General features: G+C 40.3%; 1 protein-coding gene across 1 annotated transcript; it reads left to right on the top strand.

Annotated features, from left to right (window-relative positions):
- Positions 1 to 627: 627 nt before the first annotated feature.
- OC90 (otoconin 90) lies at positions 628 to 21,220 on the top strand. Its single transcript, XM_053956833.1, has 15 exons — positions 628 to 665; positions 2,940 to 2,946; positions 4,431 to 4,500; positions 4,715 to 4,774; positions 5,038 to 5,212; positions 7,775 to 7,887; positions 9,312 to 9,440; positions 10,899 to 10,940; positions 11,298 to 11,354; positions 14,359 to 14,409; positions 16,611 to 16,757; positions 17,097 to 17,186; positions 18,765 to 18,939; positions 19,956 to 20,062; positions 20,584 to 21,220. Exons 1-15 carry the CDS (start codon positions 628 to 630, stop codon positions 20,892 to 20,894), a joined length of 1,572 nt encoding a protein of 523 aa, XP_053812808.1. The 3' UTR covers positions 20,895 to 21,220.
- Positions 21,221 to 24,348: the final 3,128 nt, after the last annotated feature.

Raw genomic sequence — 24,348 nt, 5'->3', positions numbered from 1 at the left:
TTTTACACCCATTTCTTGAAGATCTCCAAATACCATCATATTTCTCATTAGGAAAAATTAGGATATATTAGATGAGTCTCAGCACAGCTTAGAATAAATGCATGAGAACAAATTTTTGTGATATGAAACAAATATAATGGATTGTGGATAAACTGAATTCTATAGATGTAACAACAGAATGACTTCATTTACACAGTGTTTCACAATACCTTCATTTAAGCATAAGAATTATTTGAACATTTTATGAGACAAAGGAAAATGTGAAAACTGTTTGCAAAACAAAAGAAATTGCAAGTGTACCATTTTTTTGTTATATGGCAGTTTCATAATCTGTTGACTCAAAGTAATACCAAAATAAATATTGTTAGTCAGACTTTTAGACAACATTGGTAAAATAAGGATATATAAGGCTCATCATTCCTGTAATATGTGCATTTACTATGATAAGGGTAAAAATTGAATTTTATCGGGCAGAAAAATATCCAGGCTACAAAAGAATGATTTCCTAAGATGGTGTCTTCCCACTCCCAGATTGAAAAGATAACATTCTGTCTAATATTTTACTTAACTCACCAGGCACACCAGTCTGCTGTGTGACTTTTTTCTTGTCTCTGGATTAAACAAAAAATGATTGTAATTCTGCTGGTGTCTATGTCCATGGTGGTGTACACTGGTAAGTGGCAATGTATTTTTATGATTATTTGACATTATGTCAAAATAGTATTTTAAGTATGAGCATTTGGAAACAATCACTTAGAAATACACCTTCTCTCTGCTCAAATTTTGGTGTTCAATACCCAAATGCACTTGAAGACATTTCTTTATGAAGTAGTCATAAAATATTTTTCTCAGGACTTGTAGTGAAGCAACAAAATATGTAGTGGGGTTAAAAATACAACAAAAAATTTACAACTTCTTTTTGCTAGCACTTTGTCATTATTTAAGCCATTAAGACTCCAAATTTGTAAGTTTCATATAAAGAGATTCTACTCATTAAATACATTTGTATTGTCTTAATTCTCCAAAACGTTCAGTACATCCTGAAATATAACCCATGTCCACCTAAAGCTCCTCTTTTGAATTTTAGTATGAATGTTTTTTTCTTCATATAATTTTTCAGATTTTATTGTCATAAGTGAATGAACTTCCCTGAGTCAGGGATGAGCAATCATCTCAAATTTCTGCAGTCTCTGCTCTTTGTAGGAATATCAGTAAGAGTTATGATGTGCAAGTGAAGAGAAGAACTCTTAGAAGGTCTGTCACCATTTCTGGTCAATCCATGGGGATATTGCTAAAGGGAAGAGAAGACTCAGGACCCCAGCATAGAAAAATTCTGCACTGACCTTCATCAACTTCACCAGTTGTTTCTCTTCTGAGGGATTGCTTGCATTGCAATTCAGAAACCAAACAGGTCTAACAGAAAACATATAGGGTAAAATTATGAAGCTGAACCTTAAGACTCCTACAATATAGAGAGAAATCAGACAGAATATTCACATTTCCCACTGCAGTGACAGCAAATGCCCAAATACCTGCACTATCAATTTATTTTTAAAATATATATTTTTATATTGATACTGCACTCAAAAACATCTGGACATTCATACATTTTTCTGACAAAGCATTTGAAAAAATAATTCCCCCAAATCTCAAAAGGCTGTGCAACAGCATTTAGATTCTTTCCCCCTAGCTAAATACAATCAGAACATGAATATTTAAAGTGTTACCACATTTAGGTTTGGGAAGGATTATTGATTTATATTTCTGTGGGATTTATGCTGCTGATCTTTGCTTTGAGACTGAAGCAAACATCTGTGCATGAAATAGCATCTTTGAGAGGAATTAATGTGATTTACCTTGAATAAATATAGTTTGGGTTTGCTGCACCCTGACTTTTCCTGGCATAGTCAAGGTTTTTGCTTCCCAAGGATTATAAGGACCTGTATTAGGACATTTTAGTGAGCCATAGCTGAAAAAGACAACTGGAGATGCAGTGATGTTTTTCATGGGCTTTTTTTATACAACACTTCAGAAAATTGTTGTCAGGTAGGAAAATCACAGATGCAGTCCAGAAAGAATTTTATATGTAATTGAACATTAAAAGAAATTCCATGGATAAGGTGTACAATGGGAAAGCCCAAGAGCTGATATATCATACAAGTCTCCTCAAAGCGTACTGAATATTTTAACAGGTTTTAGAGAGAGGTGAGACAAGTTGACATCCCCAGGATCTTCTGAGATTTAAAGGATTGATTTTTGTAGTGAAATCTTTCACTGCTTCTACCAGGAATGCCTCTACATAGAACAGTAGTTCCAAATACATGATACCAAAAGAGGAAAAGAGAATAATTACTCCAGAAAGTATTTTCTCCTTGTTCCTTCCACCCCCAATTTAAACAAAAGTAAGCAATCTTGTTAGCAAACATTGGTTCATTGATCTTGACTTGGTGACAATTAGAAAAGTTTTCCTTTGTAATTAGAGGATTAGAAGGGCCAATGATTTACCAAACTGCTGAGCAGACATTCCTCTCCAAGGGAACTTCAAACATTTATGTGTTAATTGGGTGCACACAGTTCAGTTGGCTCAGAAGAACTAATTGCAAGTGAAGGATAGTGGAGCAATCACAGCTTCCAGTACCCCTGGAATACGGTTTTGTTAATTTTCTCCTCTGACGCATTTCAGTTCTGTGGGATTTTCATGTTCTCCAAAGATTTTGCTGAAAGGACCAAATGACTAATGGCTCTTCATTAACACTTAGTTTGAGCCATGGTGCTGTGCAGTGTGTCAAACCTGGCTCCAGTTGCACTTAACAGAACCTGGCCCAGGTGATGTTTATCACTGCAGAGGAAATACAGGCTTTAAGCCAGAAAATAAGGGTTAGACTTTCTTTAGCAAGCATGTGTACAAATATAGCACTCAATGCTGGTTTTTTTGCAAGGCATGCCGTTATTTTGCCTGAAGCTGAATTCTTCATGGCAATGAAGCTTTCAACAGACTTGTTCCAGTTCTGTGAAAAGACCAGCCTTTATTGGGAAACTTTTTCTGGTTTGTGGAAAGCAATTGGCTCCCCTTAGTCCTGCTGCAAAGAAGGACACTTTTGATGTATTAATGTTTATCTAAAAGCTTCTTGTTGTGACCAAGAATTTCAGGAAAAAGAATAACAAAAGAGGAAGCACCTCTTCCTGACTCACTGAATCCTGTATCTATATTCTGCAACTGAACTTGAGAAATTAATTCCTGAGAGGATATGACTATATACCATGAAAATCTTGTTCACATCACAAAAGTTGTGGACATCCTGAGAAAGCACTTATGTATGATCTTTAAAAAAAAATCCTATTTTTCTTAGCCCTTTACTAAATATAAAGTCAAGCCTCCTATCTAAAAACCCCACCACTCTGCTTTACTCTTTTACACCTATATTTATTGCAGGAAAATGTAACAGATGAGCAAGACAACTGTCAGCTCTTTCCCAGATATTTTTTTTTAGAGAAAAAGGACAGCTTTCCTAATGCCAGTTATTCTGAGACATAAGTTATGCCATGAATTTAATACTATGGGCTTTTTCAGTTTTAAATATATAGATTCTTGAGACAGCAAATACCCTTTACATACTAGTTTTTTTTTGGTTTTTTTTTTTAAGCCAAGGTTAAATAAATCCAAAGTAATATACTGTCTTCTGAAATCATGCAGAGGAAAAAAACAGATTAAAAAATCGGAAGGGAGAGAACAAATATTAGATTTTACTCTAATTCAGGATTTGGCCAACAGAAAAAATGGAAGTGTTGAAAAGATGCCAAATCTACCACGTCATCTTCAAAAGGAAGAAGAGATAATTAACTTAAAATATAAAGAGTTATAGGAAGAGAGACAATGAGGCAATAAGGCAACAGCCAAGATGGACTCAGAAAAACCAAATCGCTTCAAATAACCCTGCTTCACATTATATGAAACCCTGTTTCACATTCACATTATATAACCCTGTTTCAATTATAGCACAGGGTTACAGAGTATTTGGGACATAGGTGGGCACTAAACCAATTTTATATAATTCTACTGATTTCTCCCAGTAAGGGCTACTGTTTAGATGAGAACAGGAAGACAAGGGTTAGTTCATCCTCAGCAGCAATACCTGTTCAACAGAGACTGGGTTTTGAGCTGAAGTGGGTGTGAATTACCAGTACACACCAGTCCACACCAGTACAATTCTGGGCTTCTCAGGGTGGAGGTGGAGCTGAGCAAGTACTTAATGTCTTTTATAAATCAGCTTACCAGTGTAGGAAGATATTCAACTGCAGGGTGTCATAATGAAATATGTTGCTGGTTTATTGTGATCTTTTGGGGTTTTTTTTGGGGTTTTTTTTTGTTTGTTTGCTTTTTGGTGTTTTTTTACATTAAAACCTTTTTCTTCTCAAATTTATTTGCTGAGGTAGGTGGCCAAGAACTGGAGCCGCCAGCATTCCTGCCAGAGCTGCTTAACACACCTGAAAGAATCTTGAGTAAGAAAGGTTTAAGCTTTACTTTCTGCAATATTGCATGGCAGTGGGAATCCTTGTATTCCAGAAGCATCACAGGGAATTGTGAGCAATAGCTAGGAACTCATCTCAAAATGGTTTAAAAACTGAAGTGAGACTAGGGGAAGTCTGGTAGGGGAAGAAATTTTTTTTTTTTTTGTAAAGTAAGCACTCTTTGTTTGTTTATTTTTTCATTTAGACAATGCCACACTCTTCAATGGAGTCTTTCAAAATGTGGAAAGTGTTGCATTATTTTTTGGTATGTACCTGTTCCAGTTGTACATTAGCACTGAATAGAAATCCTGTGGGGTTTGTTTTTATATATTTACTAAGATGAAACAGGGATTCTTGTGGATGCAGATCTCCCCAAAGACCACTGTAACACTAAACACTGCTGAGTGCCAAGCACTGCCCGATGTCACTGCCTTGTCTGGGCTCTGTGCTCATGCAAACATCACTCGTGGTCACCCACACCTGCCTCACCTCCACTTACTGGGTGTTTTATGGCTGTTCTCTTTCCAGACTGCCTGGGTTCTCACTTCACCTGGTTACAGTCCATCTTCACCAACTTCCCTGCCCTTCTCAACTTTGTGAACAAAATGAAGTGTGTTACTGAGTTTTGTCCCAGGGATTTCGAAGATTATGGTTGCTCTTGCCGGTTTGAGATGGAAGGGCTCCCCGTGGATGAAGCTGATGAGTAAGTCATATCCATGAGAGATCCCTTTCTGCCCTGACTGGCAATAAATGCCCCCATGCTCTGATTATCCAAAGCATAACATCTGTATAAATTCTTTAAAAACAGTAATAAAAAGATAGATATATTTGGGGGTAAGTAGGACCCACACCATCTGGCTCTAGAGAGAGAAAAAGTAATCTTAGGCCAGGACAATCAAATAGTTGTTTAATTATATCAGCAGGAGATGTGAAAGGAAATTCAAAGAGAATCAAGATACATTCAGGTCTGTCAAGAAAATGGGTTTTCCAACAATGTAATGTATTAATTCCCTGAGTGAAGACAGCAATGGCTCAGAAAGGGCTAATCCTATAGATAAGTGGAAATTAATCCATCCACTCTGCAGCGTGGGATGGCTGGGAAAATGGAGATCTAATCCTGCTACTGGAAAAAAGCCATGGAATTTCTCTGTGAAAGGTTTTCTGAACAATTGTGATGACATCCTGAAACGGGAGCTCGAGTTGGTTCAATGGATTGATACCCAAGAGCTGAGCACCTGGGATTTTGCTTCACTCAGCTTCATTTTAGTGCAGAGCAGCACAAACCCAGAAACTGCAGAAACATCCATCAGCAGGTTTGTCCTGAGAATCACCCACACAGATAGTTTGTATTTACAAATTGTTTTGCAGCGCTGGGGTGAGGTTTCCCTATCAGCACGGAATTCCTACTGCCATGTGCAGCAGAGACTGATTATTGCTTTGCCAATGACAGAGATGTGCTCTTGATTCAAGGGAACCTCCAAACCAGTGGCTTGCCTGTCTCTTCCAGAGACAGTTCCCACAGTGTTGCAATTTTTTTCACTGATTTTATTTCTTAGAAAATAGTTTTGCAAATCTTGGGGCTTGTCTGTGTCATTTCTGCTCCATAGAAAAGGACTCAGTGCCTCACAGCAGGTTTTTAAGGCATGGGAAATACTAGTGCCTGTAAGACCAGCCTTTTCCCATTTCCCAGAGTAGCTCATTGTCATATCTAAATTAGGAGCCTCCACAGACTTTGTGAAAGAGAAGCAGGCCCAGAAGACAACCCATGTCTTGCAATGACAGGGAAACAATCCCTTCCCTGCTTGCAAAGGGAAACTAAGTGAATTTTTGGATTAACTGTTGCAGTAAATGTTGATGTAATTGTGAATCTCTAAACAAACAAAAAGTGCAGAGAGTTTGTGTTAGACTTCTTATGCAGTTAGAGGAGCTTTTAGATGGTAACACTTCACTAGACCTCAGGTAGAGTCAAGAGAGTGTAGAGACATCACCAGTTAGGTGTTCAAAACCCTACTCCTGAGCTCACAGATTTCAGCCTCATCTCTGGAACAAGGCACAGCAGAATTTGTGGTGCAGAGGAGCCATCAGGCCTTTCTGCTGAATGCTACCTGCCCTCACTTTTTTTAGCTACATTCCTTGGACACCTTCTCTGGTTATGAAGACAAATAAAAAATTGTGATAATTTTTTATTAATACAGTCAGTGATTTAATATGGAATTCTTTCTAAATATAGGAGGTGAAAAATTGCATTTGTAGCATAAAAGGGCTCCCTAGAAGGGGGCCTAGCAAGGAGCAGGTGTCAGCCTTCCTGGCAGCAGATGCTGGGTTTGGATGTTTGTGTTGTCCTTGTCTTCAGCTTTGTTCAGCACAAATGCAACTCAATAACAGAGCTGTCTTTTGAGTCCATTTCTCTGAAATAAGGGTATTTCAATCTGAATCTAACAGCAAGACTGTTTAATCTATGTAACAATTTTACCTGGGATAAATGATGACTGTTTAACTGGTGTTTCACTTACAGCTGATGTCAGTGCACAGAGATGTTGTGTAGATTATTTATCTGTACAAAGAGCTGAAGAGGAGAGGATTGAAGAAGAGCTTGTTGGTTTAGTTGACTTTTTATTCATACTCAAAGCTGAAGGGGTCCTGTAGGCAATTTTAGTTTAGCAGGACAGCAGGGGTGCAGGAAAACACAAGGTTTCTGACTGCCTCTGTTGTATAGTGGCAGGAGAAAACTGTTTTACTCCAGTGTGAGGAAAATATTTGGTGGCCCTTTCCCATGGCTAAATGGTGCATTTCAATTGTGATTGTTGCATAGAAGTACAAGCATAAAACTGCATGTATTTATATAGTCCCTATGAGACACAGGAATTCACATTGCAGAGCTATTAACCCTCCATGAGTGCCAGGTTCAGTGTAGTTCTCCAAATCTGCAGTGAGGAAGGCTGGGACAGGACTGGATTCAAGATCTCTAGGGCTGACTTATGGGGCTTTGCTTGTCAGTGAGATGACAGTGCTGAGGGGAAGTATTTGTGCACCGGTAGTGGATTTCTTATATGAAGTGTCTGTAAAGTCCTTGCAAGCACCCGGGAACCACAGCAGGACAGAAATGTTTGGTCACCCAGAGCAGGCAGACCTGCTCCCACCGTGGAGTTTTGCATGCAGCCATGGTTATCCTGCCACTCTGACTCGGGGAAAGGCAGCACTCTGCCTTTCTTTTGTCTGGCGATCAAACGGAATGGTTTGACCTCTCTGTTATTTCCTTTTTAAGATGCTGTTTTCAGCACCGCAAATGCTACGAGGAAGCGCTGGAGATGGAGTGCACGTGGGACCCATCAAAGATTTCTGCAGATGTCAGCTGCTCTACTAAAAACCTGACCTGTGGTGAGATTGACCTGTCAAAAGAGTTTGACACTGGAGCCTTACTGTGACCAGAAGTTTGTCCTGGTCTACCTACCAAAAGCCATAACAAATTCATCAGAAACCACCTCCACTTCCCAGTGCTCCTCCAACAGGCAGCCTCTTCCTGGGGTTTCCCTTACTTTGCAAGACCACTAAGCATTGCTTGAGATGTCTCCACACATCAGAAACACAGCAGATGCTGAGGAGAGACCTGAAAAACAATCTTCTTCTGAGGCATCAAGGCCTGATTTTTCTGCACTTTGAGGGATCAAATTCTTTGTTCATAAGGTCACACACATTCCTCAGCTACAGCACTATCACCAGTGAGGGCAGAGATTGTGTGTTACAACAGGAGCTATTCCATGCAGTGCTGGTACAGGCCTGACAAGAGTGCAGTGGGGTTCTTTAATGCCTAATAACATGTAATATAATTTTTCATCAAGTATTGGCTCTCAGAAAAGACTATATGCTAGGATTTGGTTTGAGGATACCAGCAAAGAGGAGCAGAATCCCCAAACTAATACCCTTACATCCTATTTAAGCAACAATCTGATCCAATTTCCATTTCTTGTTTCAAATTAAAACCATTTTTGTTATTTAGGCCAATCTCTAATAGTCCAAGTGCACTTAAGCATTGATAATGCTTTTTAAGCTCTTTCTATGTAGCACCCATCACAAATACAAAATAGAAGTGTGACAGCTATGAAAAGTCAATGTTTTTTTAAACTCTGAAAGGTAGGAGTTTCTGAAGAGAGAAAACAGTATTTCATGGGAAACTCTTTCATATCCTTTGTGTTAGGAAGAAATTTTTAACTTTGAGGGCAGTGAGGGACTGACACAAGTTGCCCAGAGAAGTTGTAGATGCCTCATCCCTGGAAGTGTTCAAGGCCAGGTTGGATGGGGCTTTGAGCAACCTGTGCTAGTGGAAGGTGTCCCTGCCCATGGCAGGGCATAGAATGACATGAGGTTTAACACACCTTCAAATCCAAGCTGTTCTAAGGTTCTCTGATTCTTTATAAGGAGCAAATCACATCTCACATGAAAGGTTTGGATTGTGGATTGTGACTTCGTGGAGTTAAGAGGAATATTTTAATGAAGGCTGTGAAATATTAAATGCAGTATCAGCTGGATTAAGTTTTCCATGGAAAAACTAGAGCCTTGCTCTGTAGTCCTCAATACTCTGCAGACACAAGGAAAGAGGCAATAATTTATTGACAGCCATGCCAGACTGCATCAACTGGACTAAGAGTTGGACTATGAACCTTGTCCATGTTTTGCATGGAGAAGCACCGTATAAATAGGTTTGGACTAACAAAATACAGACATAAACCTTACAGTGAGGAAAAAGCAGAAGGTGGAAAAGATTTTTCAATAGTACCTTGTTTGGACTTTTGTTTTATTTCCAGAGTTTGTGGATCCCTGTGAACAGTTCCTCTGCACCTGTGACAAAGATGCCATTGAATGCTTTGTGAATGCACAGATCAACTCCTCCTTGAGTGGGCTGGATGTCTCCTCCTGCCCATCTCCAGTTACAGGTAATAATAGGGATCTGACCGAGTGCCCCCTCCTGCCAGATTTTCTGCTGGCATCAAATGTCACCCAACGAGAATGAAGCAGGAGCTGGGTGCTTTCCTGCCATAAATCTGGTCTCTGTTTCACGTGTCCTGTCCATTTACTGCTACTTGGGTGAATACCAGGAGAGAAGGTGGTGGCAGACTGATTGCTGTCCTGGAGCAGGGCCAGGAGAGGCTTCTGAGATGGGGAAGGGGGCTGGAGCCCGTGAGGAAAGAGGAGAAGGCTTGGGAGAGATCTTTTTGCAGTTCCCAGTACTGAGTGGGGTGTGAGGAAAAGATGCAGCCAGACCCTTCCTGGAGGTGCACAAGGTGCAAGGAACACAACTGCAACAGGGAAATTCCAGGTGGATGTGAAGACATTTTTTTCTTCAGGAAGCTTCTGCCACCTGGAATGAATGAGTGATACTTGTGATGATGTTACTAGCAGGGAATGCTGAAAATATTGCTAACCCAAATCTTCCCTTAAACCATTCAAAATCTGACTGGAAAAGCAAAAACAGGCTTACTCTGTTCAGTTACTTGGTTTCCATTCTGGAAGGAACAAACCCTGCTAGGGATGAAGGGGAGGTTTATCCCCATGGTCACACACTGATCTGTGCTCCGTAGCTGAAATTACAGCCCTGCAAGACCAAATGCCTGCCCCGTGGGAGCAGGCCTGGATTAAAAACTTCATTCATATGGATTGCAATCAGAGCATGGCAGGGGCAGGACCTCTGGGTCCCCAGGCTGAGGGAGATGTGAAAAAGCAGCATTAGCTTTTCTAATTCTTTGGGTCACAGTCACAGCCTCCAGTGCTAAGGACAGACAGACACACACACTTGTATCACACCCTGGATATGTGCATACCCTCCTGAATGCATCAAGGGAGAAGAAAATGCCCCAGGAAGGTTTGCAACAAAACAAGGTCGTTGTCTTTTTTTAAGACAGTAATCTTTCACTGGGATCAGATGTCTCTGATATACAGTATGGTAGATCCAACACACTAAAAATAAAGGGGAAATTGTTCTTTGCTAACAGGAAAATCACACTGATTTTATCACTGCTGATAAAGACAGATTCCATTTTAGTTCATTGATGCCTCTGCTAATTTTAGGTACTTGATTATATTTCTTGATGGAAAAAAAAAAAGCAACTTTGAATGAAACATTTTCACTTAATGTTCACTCATGTTATAATCCTTCTATATAGTTGTTCTGTCCAGTTCTGACTCTGGAAAAAAAAATAGCCCTATCGCATGAATCCATAGAAAAAGGATTTTGGTATGTTCTTTATTACAGAGAAAAATTTGAGTGAAATGGGCATGTATTTGACTAATCTTTAATAGGAATACATTCAATGCACTCCTGATTAGTGCTAGTCAGATCAAAAAGTGAAAAAAAATCCCCTTCTCACACTTTATGAGAGACTTTTCTCTTTCAGAAACAAGCAGCAAGAGAGAGCTGACAACACAACACATGAAGGGTAGGTGACCTCAGTAATTCTTTGTCTGGAATGTATTAAATTGAGACCAACTTATACTCAGAAAAATAAACTGAAGAAATGGGAATATAAAGAATGCTGACTGACAGCCAATTCCTCTTGTTTAGGTTGAAACTCTTTGGGATTATTTTTTATTATTATACTGCATGTAGATCAATAGAATTTAGTATCAGCAGGGTATAAATACTAAAGCAATATTTTAATACTGCTGCTGTAATCATAATAATATTTAGAAATAAGTTCCTTTCTGGTGACTCTGATCATGTTATTCCATGATACAGTCTAAGGAGCACCCTAAGCCATGAGTTTCTGGAGTAAAAAATATATTTTTTTTTGCAGAATTGGTTCATCAAGGGACTGATGGAACACGGGCTTTTACTGCATCTGTGGAAGAAGGTTTGCAACTTAAGAGTGAAAAAAGCCCTGCTTTCAGCTCCCAGAGGATGAGAGAATACAAGATGTTTGCTTTCTTCCTACCTTTCTAAAAGGACTGGTGTAAAACTAGATGTAATGTTTTGGTGATGGAGTTCAAGATTGAATGGAAAGGTGCAATTTTTCAATTTGTCATGTAATGTGTTTAACCAGTGTTTACAGTAAGTTTCCCAAGGGCTGAGAATGCTCTACAACAAAACCTGTTTTCATCAAAACAGCCTTTTTTCCCTGGGAACACAGGTTGGAGCAGGTGAGCTGTTTGGAAGAGATGCCCTCTGTGGGTGCCAACCACTGGACCCACCGCCAATTGCATATTTCTTGTCTTTAAAAGATATTGAATTAATTAAGATCAAGCAGTAACATGAGGAAATTCTAAGCATGGTTTGTGCCAACAAGGCACCAGTTTGGTGTTTTATTTACTTGTAACAAAGAGATCCAGGCTGACACCTCCCCACTCTGGAGCCTCTTTGGTGAGTCTCTAAACCACAAGGCCAAGTGGTTCTCATGGCAGTCTTCTTTTTCTTTTTGCTACAATCAGAGGTTGTCTTATGAGGAGAGAGTACTTGCAAAACCTCACAGCTTCAGTGTGAGAATCTGTTCTCCTCTTGCCTGCATGGTGAGCACTGCCAAACGAGAGGCCAGGGACAGAAGCGCCCAAAGCCCTTGGTAGCTCTGGGAGGGGACACCTTGTAAGAGAGAGCCAAGATATAAAGTAGAGAGGGAGGCCAGTCTTGGACTCTTACCCAGTTTAGCTGCTGCACTCATTTTGTGTCTCCATCACAAGAAAAGTCACACTGCTGTTAAAGGAGAAGAGGCATCAGAGCTGGAAAATGAACTGGGGGTGCTGTTCCACATCTGCCTCAATAGGAGCCAGTGTGTGCCCAGGTGGCCCAGAAGGCCAATGGCATCTTGGCCTGTGTCAGCAATAGTGTGACCAGCAGGACCAGGGCAGTGATCACCCCTCAGCATCATGAGGCTGCACCTCGAGTGCTGTGCTCAGTTCTGGGCTCCTCACTTTAAAAAGGATATTGAGGTGCTGCAGTGTGTCCAGAGAAGGGCAACAAGGCTCATGAGAGGACAAGAGAACATTTCTTATGAGGATTGTCTGAGGCAGATGGGTTTGTTTAGTCTCGAGAAGAGCAGGCTCAGGAGGACCTCATTGCTCTCTACAATCACCTGGCAGGAGGGTGTGGTGAGGTGGGCGTTGGTCTCTTCTACTGTGCCTGCAGGGAAACAGAGGAAATGTCCTTAAGATGAGACAGGGGAGAGTCAGATTAGCTATTAGTAAGAATTTTTTCACTGTTCAGGTGCTCAGATATTGGAATAGACTGCCCAGGGAGGTGGTGGAGTCACCACCCCTGGAGGTGTTTAAGAGGCATCTGGATCTGGCACTGGGCAATGTGGTTTGGTGCTTTAGGGGTTACAGGGGCAGGGCTGGGCTGACAGCTGGGTTGGGTGATCTGAAGGTCTCTTCCTATCTTGATGAGTCCATGATTCTCTGTTCACAGACCCCATCTCTGCCAACCACACAAGCAACATGCACTGGATATATGCAACCAGGCCACTGCTTAACCCAGAAAATCAGAGAGCAGTTTGTGTTGGAAAGGCCCTTAAAGATCATCTCATTCCAAAGCCCCTGCTGTGGGCAGGGACACTTTCCACTAGACCAGCTTGCATGGGGAGAGGTGGAAAGCTGGATTTTTTCGAGAACCTAAGAAGCTGATTTCAAGCTTTAGTGTGCTCCTCTGTGCGTGCCATTGCCCTAAGTGTGAATCTGGAATAATGAAAACCACATGGAAATTCTCTTTAAAAAACAAGGTTTCTGAATTCTAAAAGTTTGTGGGTTTATTTGTTTTTTATATTTTTAAATAGCAGCACATGCACAAGTGTAGGTATCTGAAAAGGTTTTATGCTGAATGTAAGTGCTGGCTGTTCCTTCATATCTCTTCTGTATTATCAAAGTAGTTTTTTACAATATTTTTAATTCTCACCTAGCAGCAGCTCCAGTGTTGGTTCATGTTTTTCTATCTGCTTCTGGGACACTTTGTAATAGAAAACAGAACTCCTGAAGGAATGAGAGCACCTGTATTTGCACTTCAGTAGCAATGTTTCACTTCCTGAAAAAACAACTTCTGCTCTCTATTGAGGCCCAGTCCATCATAAGGTTTCAAGCATTACCAATGAACAAAAAGCTGTATTAGGAATTTTAGAAAGCTGAAAACAATACAGATAATGTTGCTAATCAGTCTTTGAAGGAAACATTTTGAGAACCACTTACTATTTAACCAGTTGTCTTCCTGTTTAAGCCCAAAGAATCTTCAACATTGACTACTGTGGAAGCTTCGTTAAACCAAAGCTAAGTATCATTGAGAAACTCCTTCAAAGTCAAACTAGCTATTCTTCACATCACAATATCCTAACAACACAGAAAAAAATGTGGAGATGATTTTTTAGATCATTTGATAGCTATTTTTATAATTTATCAAAAGGCAGCTGACAAATGAAAATCATTTTATCAGGTAAAGAAAACAAGTTAGAGGTCAGGGAGATACTTGGACTTATGGCTGCCCATCCATACCTGACTGTCAATGCAGGCAAACACAAGGTGTTCACAAGGAATGCAGCATCCTTTTCTGCACAAGACTGGGATGCCAGACCTAATCCTGTTTAGTCTATTTGTCTGTCAAATAGACTTAATATTGGATTTCCCAATTCATCCATATTGACGCTTCTTTCATAGAATCATAGAATCCCGTGTTAGTGCTATGTACATAATTTGCATGCAATGAGATTAATTTATGAGTATCACTTTGTAGCCATCAATACACCACTGAGACAAATAGGTAAATGTCTATCCATGATATGTCTGTATCTTCCTGTTTTCAGAAAAAGCTCTTCTCAGCAATCTGAATGTTCATAACTGTGCTGCCAATATGTTTCCTGAGTTTATATTTTCTGTTTTCAACAGTGGTTTCTTTTGAGCCCCGTGACACAGTCTTGGCAACTTCCAAAGCCAGAGGTAAGAGTCATTAAACTTTGTTGACAAATTTGGCACACTTGACTACAGATGAAGATGGATTTTCATTTATGAAGCTCTGTGGTGTCACAATAAAAAATCTTCAGCACAGGATTTCTGGATAATATTTCTTCTGCTGACTTGCACATCCTTCAGCAAAACACTTTGCTTCTCCTAATTACTGTCTTTATAAATCCAGGCTCTTTGGTTAGGCTTTATAATGCTTCAAGTCAAAGTAATTTCAGAAATGCATGGCAGAAATTCAGCTGGCAGGTCACTACCATGATGCCTCTGTTTTTTGTACAGGTACCTCAGGGGACCAGAGAGGCACAGCTCCTGCTCCCCCTATCCTCTCAATAAAAGGTCAGTGACCCTCAGTGTTCCTTTCTTTGACTGACATAGCAATTCTTCATCTAAAAGCATCACAGTTAAAACTCTGTGCATGGTAGCAACAGGGCTGCCAGAGAATCAAATTTAGATCAGGGTCAGATAGCAGACACACAAACAATAAAACCTGGCTGAGGAGCATTAGCTGTTCCTTGCCTCTAGCCACTCATTTGCACTCCTCAGCCAAGTATTTCTGAAAGCCTCTTCACATAAGGTTTAATGATATAATGGTTGTTTCTGTAAATTACATTCACAGCATCTGCTGCCAGAAGGGTTTATTTTGATTTTGCCTTTTCCTTTATTACAGATAATTCCATGGAACTCTCTCCCAGTCTAAATCTTGTTCCAGTTTTTGCAGGTGTCCATGCTTTGAGTACAGCCTCACCAGGTGAAAATGGAGCACCTTGGTAGATCTGGAAGTTTCCTCTGGCCCCTTTTGTGTAGAAAGGATTATCCAGGCAGGCTGAAATCCACCAGAAAAATGTCAGAGAAAACTGCATATGGAGAGGAGAAAGCAGTCATTTTTGACTCTGATTACACTGTCTGAACAATGTCCCTGTCTCCCACCCAAATGAATTCAGCACTGCTGTACTAAGCACTGGTCAAAATCACTAAATGCTCTCCTACATTAACTTGAATGTATCAGAAAATCTGTGTATTGTGTTGCAGGTCTGCATGGCTCCCATGAGATTATTTGTGATATCTATTCTTAGCTAAGTGTAGAATTTCCCAAACTCTGGTTTTATTTTTTACATCCAGCAGGAATCACTTTCAACATTCCACTGCCAAACAAAGTGTGCACCTTGCTGAGCTATCAAAACCAGTGTGTGACTATTGATCCCTTTCTGCCACCTTTCATGGGCCTTGCTGTGTTCTTAGCAGTACTTTAATTTCTTTTAATCTATTCTCTTATCCTATGACAGGTTATTTTCAACACATACTAAAACCAGAACATCAGAGGGACAAGCTTAATGAATTTGAATTTAGTCCAATTAATAAATTCAGCCAAAGAATTCAAAAGGAAAGCTTTAATAATATGAAAATACATGCCCATTAGTATTTCAAAGCTATTTTGTGAAAAAAAAAAAAAATTGAAACCATTTGATAACAGTGTTTTCATTTACAAATTAGTTTATATAAAAAAAGGTTTAAAAAGTAAGAATAATATTTTAAATACCTCCAAATTCAACAAAACACCCCTGATCAACAATAAAGTGTCAGATAATCTAAAACCAAATACCAAACTAATTTTTAGGATAAAGAATCTCCTGAAAACAATTATTTTTCAAATTATTTTCCCCTCAATATTTTCTTGTGGTTACAACCCAATAAACCCTTCAGTCACCCAGCTCTGCATCAGTCAAGTAATTTCTTCCTTTCACTGATGCTACTCTCAGTTTTAAAAACTTCATGTGAATAGACACTTTTTAAAGCAATTTACTCAGCAAATGACATCTCACCTGTACTTTAGCTCTCAGTACAGCTGACTAAGCAGCAAACAACATGATTTTCAGCACCTGGCAAAGCTCTTTGTCTCAGTACACAGAGAATAAAAAAAAAAATTAAAAATCAGTAGTTAAATTTAAATTGATCATAATTAACTACAGTCCTTTCTTCTGAAAGGCAAGCGATGTGCATAAATGACCAGTGTGGATACTCTGCTTTTCCAATTTTCCTCTAAGATACTCCTTCTCTATGACCATCAATTCACACTCGTTCTGCCTGAGGATATTACTCTCACCAGCTATCTAAAATTAAAATCTTGCTTTTTATTTTCTATTTCTTCTTCTGCTTTCTTTTTTCTGCTTATTCAGAAGAAGATGGATTTATGGAAGCTTTGGTCCCAGTGGAAGAGATAACCACCTCCCCAGCCTCATTCCCAGGAGACAGTAACTCAATGCAAGTCAAAATTGTCCCCACCAACAAGAGTCCTGCAGGCACACCTGCAAGGACAAAAGGAAAAGGCAAGTGAAAAATGAATTACACCTTTCTAATTTAGAGCACTCCCCTATTCCTGTTTACAGGAGGAGTCAGCATTTTTCATGGATATGTAGAATTAAACTATTTTGTTACTTAAATCTGGAGGTTACATACAATACAGGATGAATAGCACTGATTGCCCTGGAAAGGGCAGCTCACCAGGAAAGCTTAACAAACCATTAATAAACAGCCTCCCACTAAGAACTAGCAAATTTTAGAAGACTGCAGTTGATAATAGTGTAGAATATGCACTTTTGGACACACTCCTGAAAGAAGAGTTATTCTACCTTCACAAGTCTAATCTATGCATTTGTCTTATCCAGAGACAAGCCCTGCAAAGGGTGGCCTGAGCACCGCTGCCTCTGGAATAGCTCTGGACCTGGGACTGTCTGAGAGAGGACCTGCAGGAAAAGGTAAATAAAGGGGTTTTTCCCCATTACATCTGATGAAATATTCAGCAACCTCTGTATTAAATGCAGGTATGTATTACATATAAATATTATAGTTATTTTAAAACAGTTAAATAAGCACACAAATATTGGTATTTAAAAGAACAAGAGGTGGAGAACTCTGCAAAAGCTTCCACCACTTTAACCTCTTCTGCCAATATGCTGTCAGTAACACTTATAAAAACTACTAATTATTAGCTTGTAAGGAATTTTTTTTCCTATAGTACAATATCTAAAATGAGCTCAGGGAATGCTTCTTCCTGCTTTTGTTCGTTGAAAGTAATTTAATCACACCTTTAGGTTACTTTGTTTTATAAGCAGCAGCAGCAGCAATAGGAATTTTCCTGTTCTTCATTCTCACCTTTTGCCACAGTCTTGCCAGTCAGACTTCTTCTCACCATTTCTGATTCTGTTCCAATTCCTGCTCAGGGATCCCAGAGATCCTAAGATATTTCAGACCTGTCATGGCTATAAATCCACACTCAAGGACTGTCTCATCCATCTTTTTAGGCTTCCCAATGGAGAGAAGCAGCCCTGGAACTGGAAAAGAGCAGAAGAATCAACCCCACCTTTCACCAAACTGGAAAATACAATTTTAAAATACCAGCTTTTAGAGAGCACAGATCAATTCCCTGAACCTATGGTTTATTCTGGGAATTAACATGAATGAGTCAAGACCCAAGAAGGCACATGGGCAGTATTTCCTGTTGGAAACAGTAATCCAGGATTGACCCTGACAGGTGCAGGGAATCAGTCCAGAGCTGCAGAGGGGAAGATGGGATTACTCGTGAGAGAAGGGAGATGCAGAGGGAACAGAAGCCCTCCCTCCCTCCTCCTCCTGCAATCCAACCATCAGCCTCTTACATCCTTTCCCCAGCAAAGTCCCAGAACAGGCCCCTTTGATGTCTTTTTCCTGATATGGAACACTGTGTTCTTTCAAATCTTATGAATAATTCCCATAATATCAGTTATTCCTGAGTAGAGGGAGTCACAGAGATATTAGGATTGGGATTTGGTGATGCCAAAACCTCAGCAGCCCAATAGCCATTACAACAGATCACTCCTGCATTTGGTCTAGGGGCATTACAGCTCAAATTGGACTATACTTCAAATGAGAACAAAAAAAAAAAAAATTGTTTCCTTGTTTCCATGGAAAGCACAAGAGAAGAGGTTAGGACTGTATTTTCCAAATCACCAAGACAGAAACCACTGAATACTCAGCTGAGTTTGAATATTCCAAAAGAAAAATTTACCTTTGAAAGATTACAAAGGACTGCTAAGTATTCTCATTGCAGTCCAATTTGACTTGCATGTTCTGTCTTCATAGGAATCTGTTTCCCCTTTAAATTGCCTTGCCCTTTTGCTGTCTTGCTCAGTCAGCAGTACTCTAAGAGCCGTAATTCATGGACTGAAGCAGTAATTTAGAGGTGGTAAAATGTTGTCCTTCGAAGTTTCTGATAGCTCTGGAAACACTTCTATCTTCACAAGAGAGCCCTCAACCAGTGAAAATATGATGTGTCAAGTAACAACTTTGCTTTGTAGTGTGCGAGCGATTGACCTTTCTGCAAGAGAGAGGACGTGGAAGAGTGGAGAGGGAGCTGCCCCAGCTTGGAGAAATGCTGTTCTGCTTAACTGAGCGATGCCCAGAGGAATTTGAGTCTTATGGCTGCTATTGTGGCCAAGAGGGAAGAGGTGATCCCACCGATGCACTGGACAGGTGTGGGCTTCTCTGTATGTGCCATTAACTGTGAGTCTTACTGTTGTGCCCATGGACCAAGATCAGTACATCATTTTCTGGGCATTCTATAGCTATGTAGCAGTAGTCAAATCACGTTCTGGGGGAAAAAAATCACTTAAATACATAAACCACAAAATATTCTAATGTGACTAAACCACATTCTATTGTTGTGCCAATATTTTGGAGAGGACTTACTCCAAAAAAGAAAGAATGATGGGAGGTAAGCAGAGCAGAAGGAGGAGTATATCAAAGAGATGAGGAAAAGGGTCACTTGGCTAAGAGGTGGTTGGAAAGTGACTTATGAAGAGAAGAATTAATATCCACCCAGAGCACACTGTCCTCCAGAAGGGAACAGAGCTGGAGCAAAGTTCTGTCAGAGTTTCTGTCAGGTCTTTTGGCCAAGAGCCAGCACGGCTGACAATGAGGGGCAATGCAGAGAATTCCACAAATAAAAGTGCCTCTGGGAGCATTGTATTTACAACTAAAAATCTCTTTCTCTGGGGAAGTTCATAACAGTTGGGGGATGTCAGGTCTAAGTAGAGCACTCACCTTTTTCCTGCACTCACACACAAACAAGAAAATTTTTCACGCATGAAAAATTGGATTAGATGGCATGATCTGTGTATCACGGTGCAGTTTTCAGATTTCCAGCCAAGATTTGAACACTGGAAAACACTTCTCATGGCAGACTAGGTCAATTACAACTGTAATCACGTGTCTTAAAATTAAAACACAACCCTGTTAAACACATGACACAAAAGGAATTAGGAAGAGAGAAGTGAAAGTAGGAACAAGAATAGGAGGAAAGTAGGAACAGCTTGGGTTGTCTTTTGTTCTTCAAAGAAAAAAAATTTCCAGGGCATGAAAACTAAATTTTTTTAGTTTTAATGGGCATTGAAAATAAAGACAGACAAATAATTGTGAGCATTCTGCGATTCAGGAAGAGTAAGTATTTTCCATTTCTATTTCCATTTCCATTCTACCGTTTATTTTAGATGCTGCTTCTCTCATCACTGCTGTATGGAGCAAGTTAAGAAACTTGGATGTCATGCAGAAAGAAATTTGAGATCTGAAGTTGTATGTTTTGATCACACACCAAAATGTAAGCTTGTGTGAAAGGAAATTCTCATATCCTGATGACAGTGTATCAACATGATAGACTGAATGACACTGTGACAGAGCTGGTAGAGCTGAGTACAGAGACAGAAATATTTAGCTTACAAAAAATTAGCAATGTTTACTATAAACTTGAACTTTTTTCCTAGTTGAGACAAAGGTTATTACACTGCTGTGTATGTGACCAGCTCAGGCTGAGAAAATTACATTCAGACATTTTATAATTGTGGTCAGAAGTCAGCTATTTGTGTCTTTACATTCACAAATTCAAATAAAGCCAGCTATTTGTGTCTTTACATTTACAAATTCAACTAAAGCCAGCAGAACCTTCCACTGCCCAGCACCTTGGTGTCAGACTTTTGTTTAGGTAATTAATGGTGACTTTGGAGACTAAAATTCATGGCAGATTTGAAATTTTTATTTTCAAAAGCTCATCTACCCGTGGCAAATGATACGTGAAGTAAGTTTAAGAGCTTTCAAACATGAATTGTGAAACTTCTCTTTCAGGCGTTGGCTGGAGCACGTGTGAGAAGCTCCTCTGTGCCTGCGACACGGCCGCGGCTGAGTGCATGGCTTCTGCCTTCTTCAACGAGAGCCTGAAGCTTCCCCACGGGCAGCAGTGCCGAGAGGAGAAGGTCTCCTGCCCAGGTGATCCTGCTGGAAGGCCTCCAACAGGCACACAAACAGGCACAGGGGGTTCCAGCTCCGAGGAGAGCAGTGAGGAGGAAGGAGCCCTGTGGAGGGGATTCCGAAGAGCCAAGAGAGGGACGCAGCATCACAAGGGGAACTCCAGAACTGTGGGACACGAGGGCAGATAACCACCCACCTCAACGGGCTGGGGAAGGGGCAGGACAGCAGCCAGGCACTGAGTACCTGCCCTCCTTATCCTCTGCATGCTGCCTCACATTCTCCAGCACACAAATGACATAATCATAGACTAGGATTAGGTGTTAGGCTGCATTAACTCCTTACTGTGGGGAGGTCAGCACTATGGACCATCTATCTAGGTCAGAGATTACCTTAAATAATTATGTGACAGTGCTCTATATAATTTCACTTGATTTTTTTATGTAAAAAACTGTTATGATCAGACTGACTTTTGTTAACTGTGCACTTCATTCAGATTGGATCTTGCTGATGGTGGCCAAGTATTCCAGGTTTTTAATTAAACCAACCTGCAACTACTCCAACTTCCTCTGCAGACATTTTTTCCTTTACTGAGTTTAGCAGGAAACACCCAGAAGCAAAGCTAAAGTAATTACACGAAAGTTCCTTTTTTCATTCCTGTCTATAGCTGTGTGTGACTCCCTTCTGAAGGCAACAGAAGGTCAAAAATGCTGGACAGACCCTCCTCTTTGGGAAGCCTCTTCCCTCCCTGGGGCCCAAGTTAAGGACATGAGCAGGAAACTTCCCAGCCTGGTACAGCCCTTGCTCTTCCACGCTAGGGGTGATGAAGTCACAACATGCAGTCCAAGGGTGATCAAAAAAGGCTTCAGCATCTTAGAATGGCTGATCAGGAAATGTGGAGCATAGGTCACTTTTTCCCCTATCCTAGCAGGAACAGACAGACTCAGTCTATCAATACCTGGCTCTATGGCTGGGGTCACAGCAAAAATTTGGGTATTTTCAGTAATGGGGTGATCAGCACAACACCAGACCTGTTTGTGTCAGATGGGATTCATATTTCTCACATGGGCAAGAGGGTCTTCGCTCATGAGCTATCAGTCAGGGCTGACTGACAGGCTTTAAAACAGACTTGAAGGGAGAGAGGTGTAATATCAGGCCATGAAAATCCCCTGAAAGATCCCTTCCAACCCAACCCATTCTATTATTCTATGACTCACCAGCACTTCCTAGAACAAAAGAATGTTGCTACAAACTTCCCTGTGAGTCATTCAGCTGCTCTGAAAGGTCTGGATTTCTTCTCCATCATCTTGTTCTACAGGACTGAACTGTGTCACCAAAGTATTCCTACAGACCAATGACTACAGCATGTATCCCTAATATCCAATGACTATAGCACATACCCTCATGCTGGGTGCAGAGATGCTGCCTGTGTTCTTCCAGATCCTGCTGCAGTTCACTAAACCCCAGAATGTGATCCTGTGTGAACTGAACAGTGTGAGAACAGCAGGTGAAAATGCCTGTGAATGTTCTTAGATGAACAGTTTTTGTTTGATAAACTTCTGGCTGGTGATACGCCCCCTTCAGTATTTTTCCTACATTAAAAGGGCAAAGGATTACTATAGTGCAAACCCCCTCCCCCCAACAAACAAAACCTTTAAACAAACAAAGAAACAAATCCCACTACACAAAGTCCCAAAATAAACCCCAAAGGGATTTAGTCAAGTGAATCCCTCTGGATCCCAGTGGCTACATCTTCAGCCCTAGTGAAAAAAACAACAGAACAAAAATGTTTTGTTTAAGGGAAGACAGAGGTCAAATAAGCAATGTGAAAAATTCTATTTGGAGACAAGATTTTAATTAACTCCCCCTTTATGCTGTAGAGAAAAAGGACATCTCAGAACTGAAGCAAAATGCTAAAGCCACAAAATGTCAATTTTTGTCCTATGCTGAGGATGAGATCTGCCTTACACTGCAACTTTTATCAACTTCTACTATAGGAACAAAAAATTATTTTACATTTCACAGAATTTATAAATAAATACTGCAATGAGAAAGTGAGACAAATGATGAGCTGAAATGTGGAAAACTGGCCTGTAAGCAGGTCAATGAATTGCACTGCAGAACAATAACATCAGTTCATCTCTTTGACAATAGTGGTGCTGCTGCTCTGAACACTGCACCTTAAAATAAACTCCCATTCCTTTCTGCTAATTATTACTGCCTTCATAGTTATGCAAACATTCACTCAACTATGCTGAATTTTCTGACTGCAGAGATAGGAATGGATAATTTAATCAATCAGGTAAAAGAGAAATAACAAAATAAATATGCTTTTGTTCAGGCAATGTCATCATTAATTCTTTTGAGCTTTTTTCCCCAGTATCTCTATTTCAGAAACAGCTTAACACCCAAGTTGTGCCCTAATTACTACCACATGAATTGTGTTGACAAAGTGAAGTCTTAAATAATCTAGTCATGATTAGCTACATTTATTCGTAATCAGAGATCTGTGCTAAAATAATTTAAAAAATGACAAGCAGATCAAAAAGAAACATTTAGCATAGCTTTTTTCTTTCTCTCTCATTATCATAGTCACTTTACACCATATTTTTCATAGATTTGGGGTACAGCTGGCCAAAATCTAGCTGTTTCCCAAAAGCAAACAACTAATTTATGAACTACTAATCTACAAATATTTTCTACTTCAATATTTTAACTTTTTAACCATTGAATTCTTTGCCCGTCCCATGGGCACCAACACCTTTCGTTAGACCAGGTTGCTCAAAGTCCCTTCCAACCTGGCCATGAACACTTGCAGGGATGGGGCATCCACAGCTTCTGAGGGCAGCCTGTTCCAGTGCCTCACCACCCTCACAGGAAAGAACGTCTTCCTGACATCTAACCTAAACCTACTCTTTCATTTTGGAGCCATTCTTCCTTGTCTTATCACTACATGCCCCTCCCAAAGTCCCTCTTCAGCTCTCCTGAATCTCCTTTAGGTACTTCAAAGTGCTATAAGGTCTCCCCAGAGTCAGGAAAATCATGTTCCTCCAGGATGAGCAGCCCCAACTCCATCTGTTTCCATAGCAGAGATGCTCCAGCCCATTGACCAACTTTGTGGCCTCCTCTGGACAAGTCAACATCTTTGTTTTGGGGGCTCCAGAGTGGGATGCAGGACCTCAGGTGGGGTCTCCCAAAGGCAGAGTGGAGGGGACAATCCCCTCCCTTGCCCTGCTGCCCATGGGGCACTGGGTGCAGCCCAGGACATGTTTGCTTTCTGGGCCGCCAGAGCACATTGCTGGGACACATGGAGCTCTTCACCCACCAACACCCCCAAGTCCTCCCCAGGGCTGCTCTCAATCCATTTTCCTCCCACTCTGTGTTTGTGCTTGGGATTGCCCTGACCCCAGATGCAGGACCTTGCACTTGGCCTTGTTGAACCTCATGAGATTCTCTCAAGCCTGTCCAGGTTTAATAGTAAATAAATGTAGTAGTTTAATAATGATGCAATGCTGTAATATCTGCAAAAAAAAAAAAAAAAAAAAAAAAAGAATGTCCAAACTGAGGGCTACTTTAAATGCTAAAAAATTAGTAATTGATATATAAATTGTAAGCAATAAAAATTAACTGACACCTTAGAAAAGA

The sequence above is a fragment of the Vidua chalybeata genome, chromosome 1 (assembly GCF_026979565.1).
Source record: "Vidua chalybeata isolate OUT-0048 chromosome 1, bVidCha1 merged haplotype, whole genome shotgun sequence".
Lineage (NCBI taxonomy): Eukaryota > Metazoa > Chordata > Aves > Passeriformes > Viduidae > Vidua > Vidua chalybeata.
The sequence above is the reverse complement of the archived record's forward strand: the minus strand, read 5'-3'. Positions and strand labels throughout refer to the sequence as shown.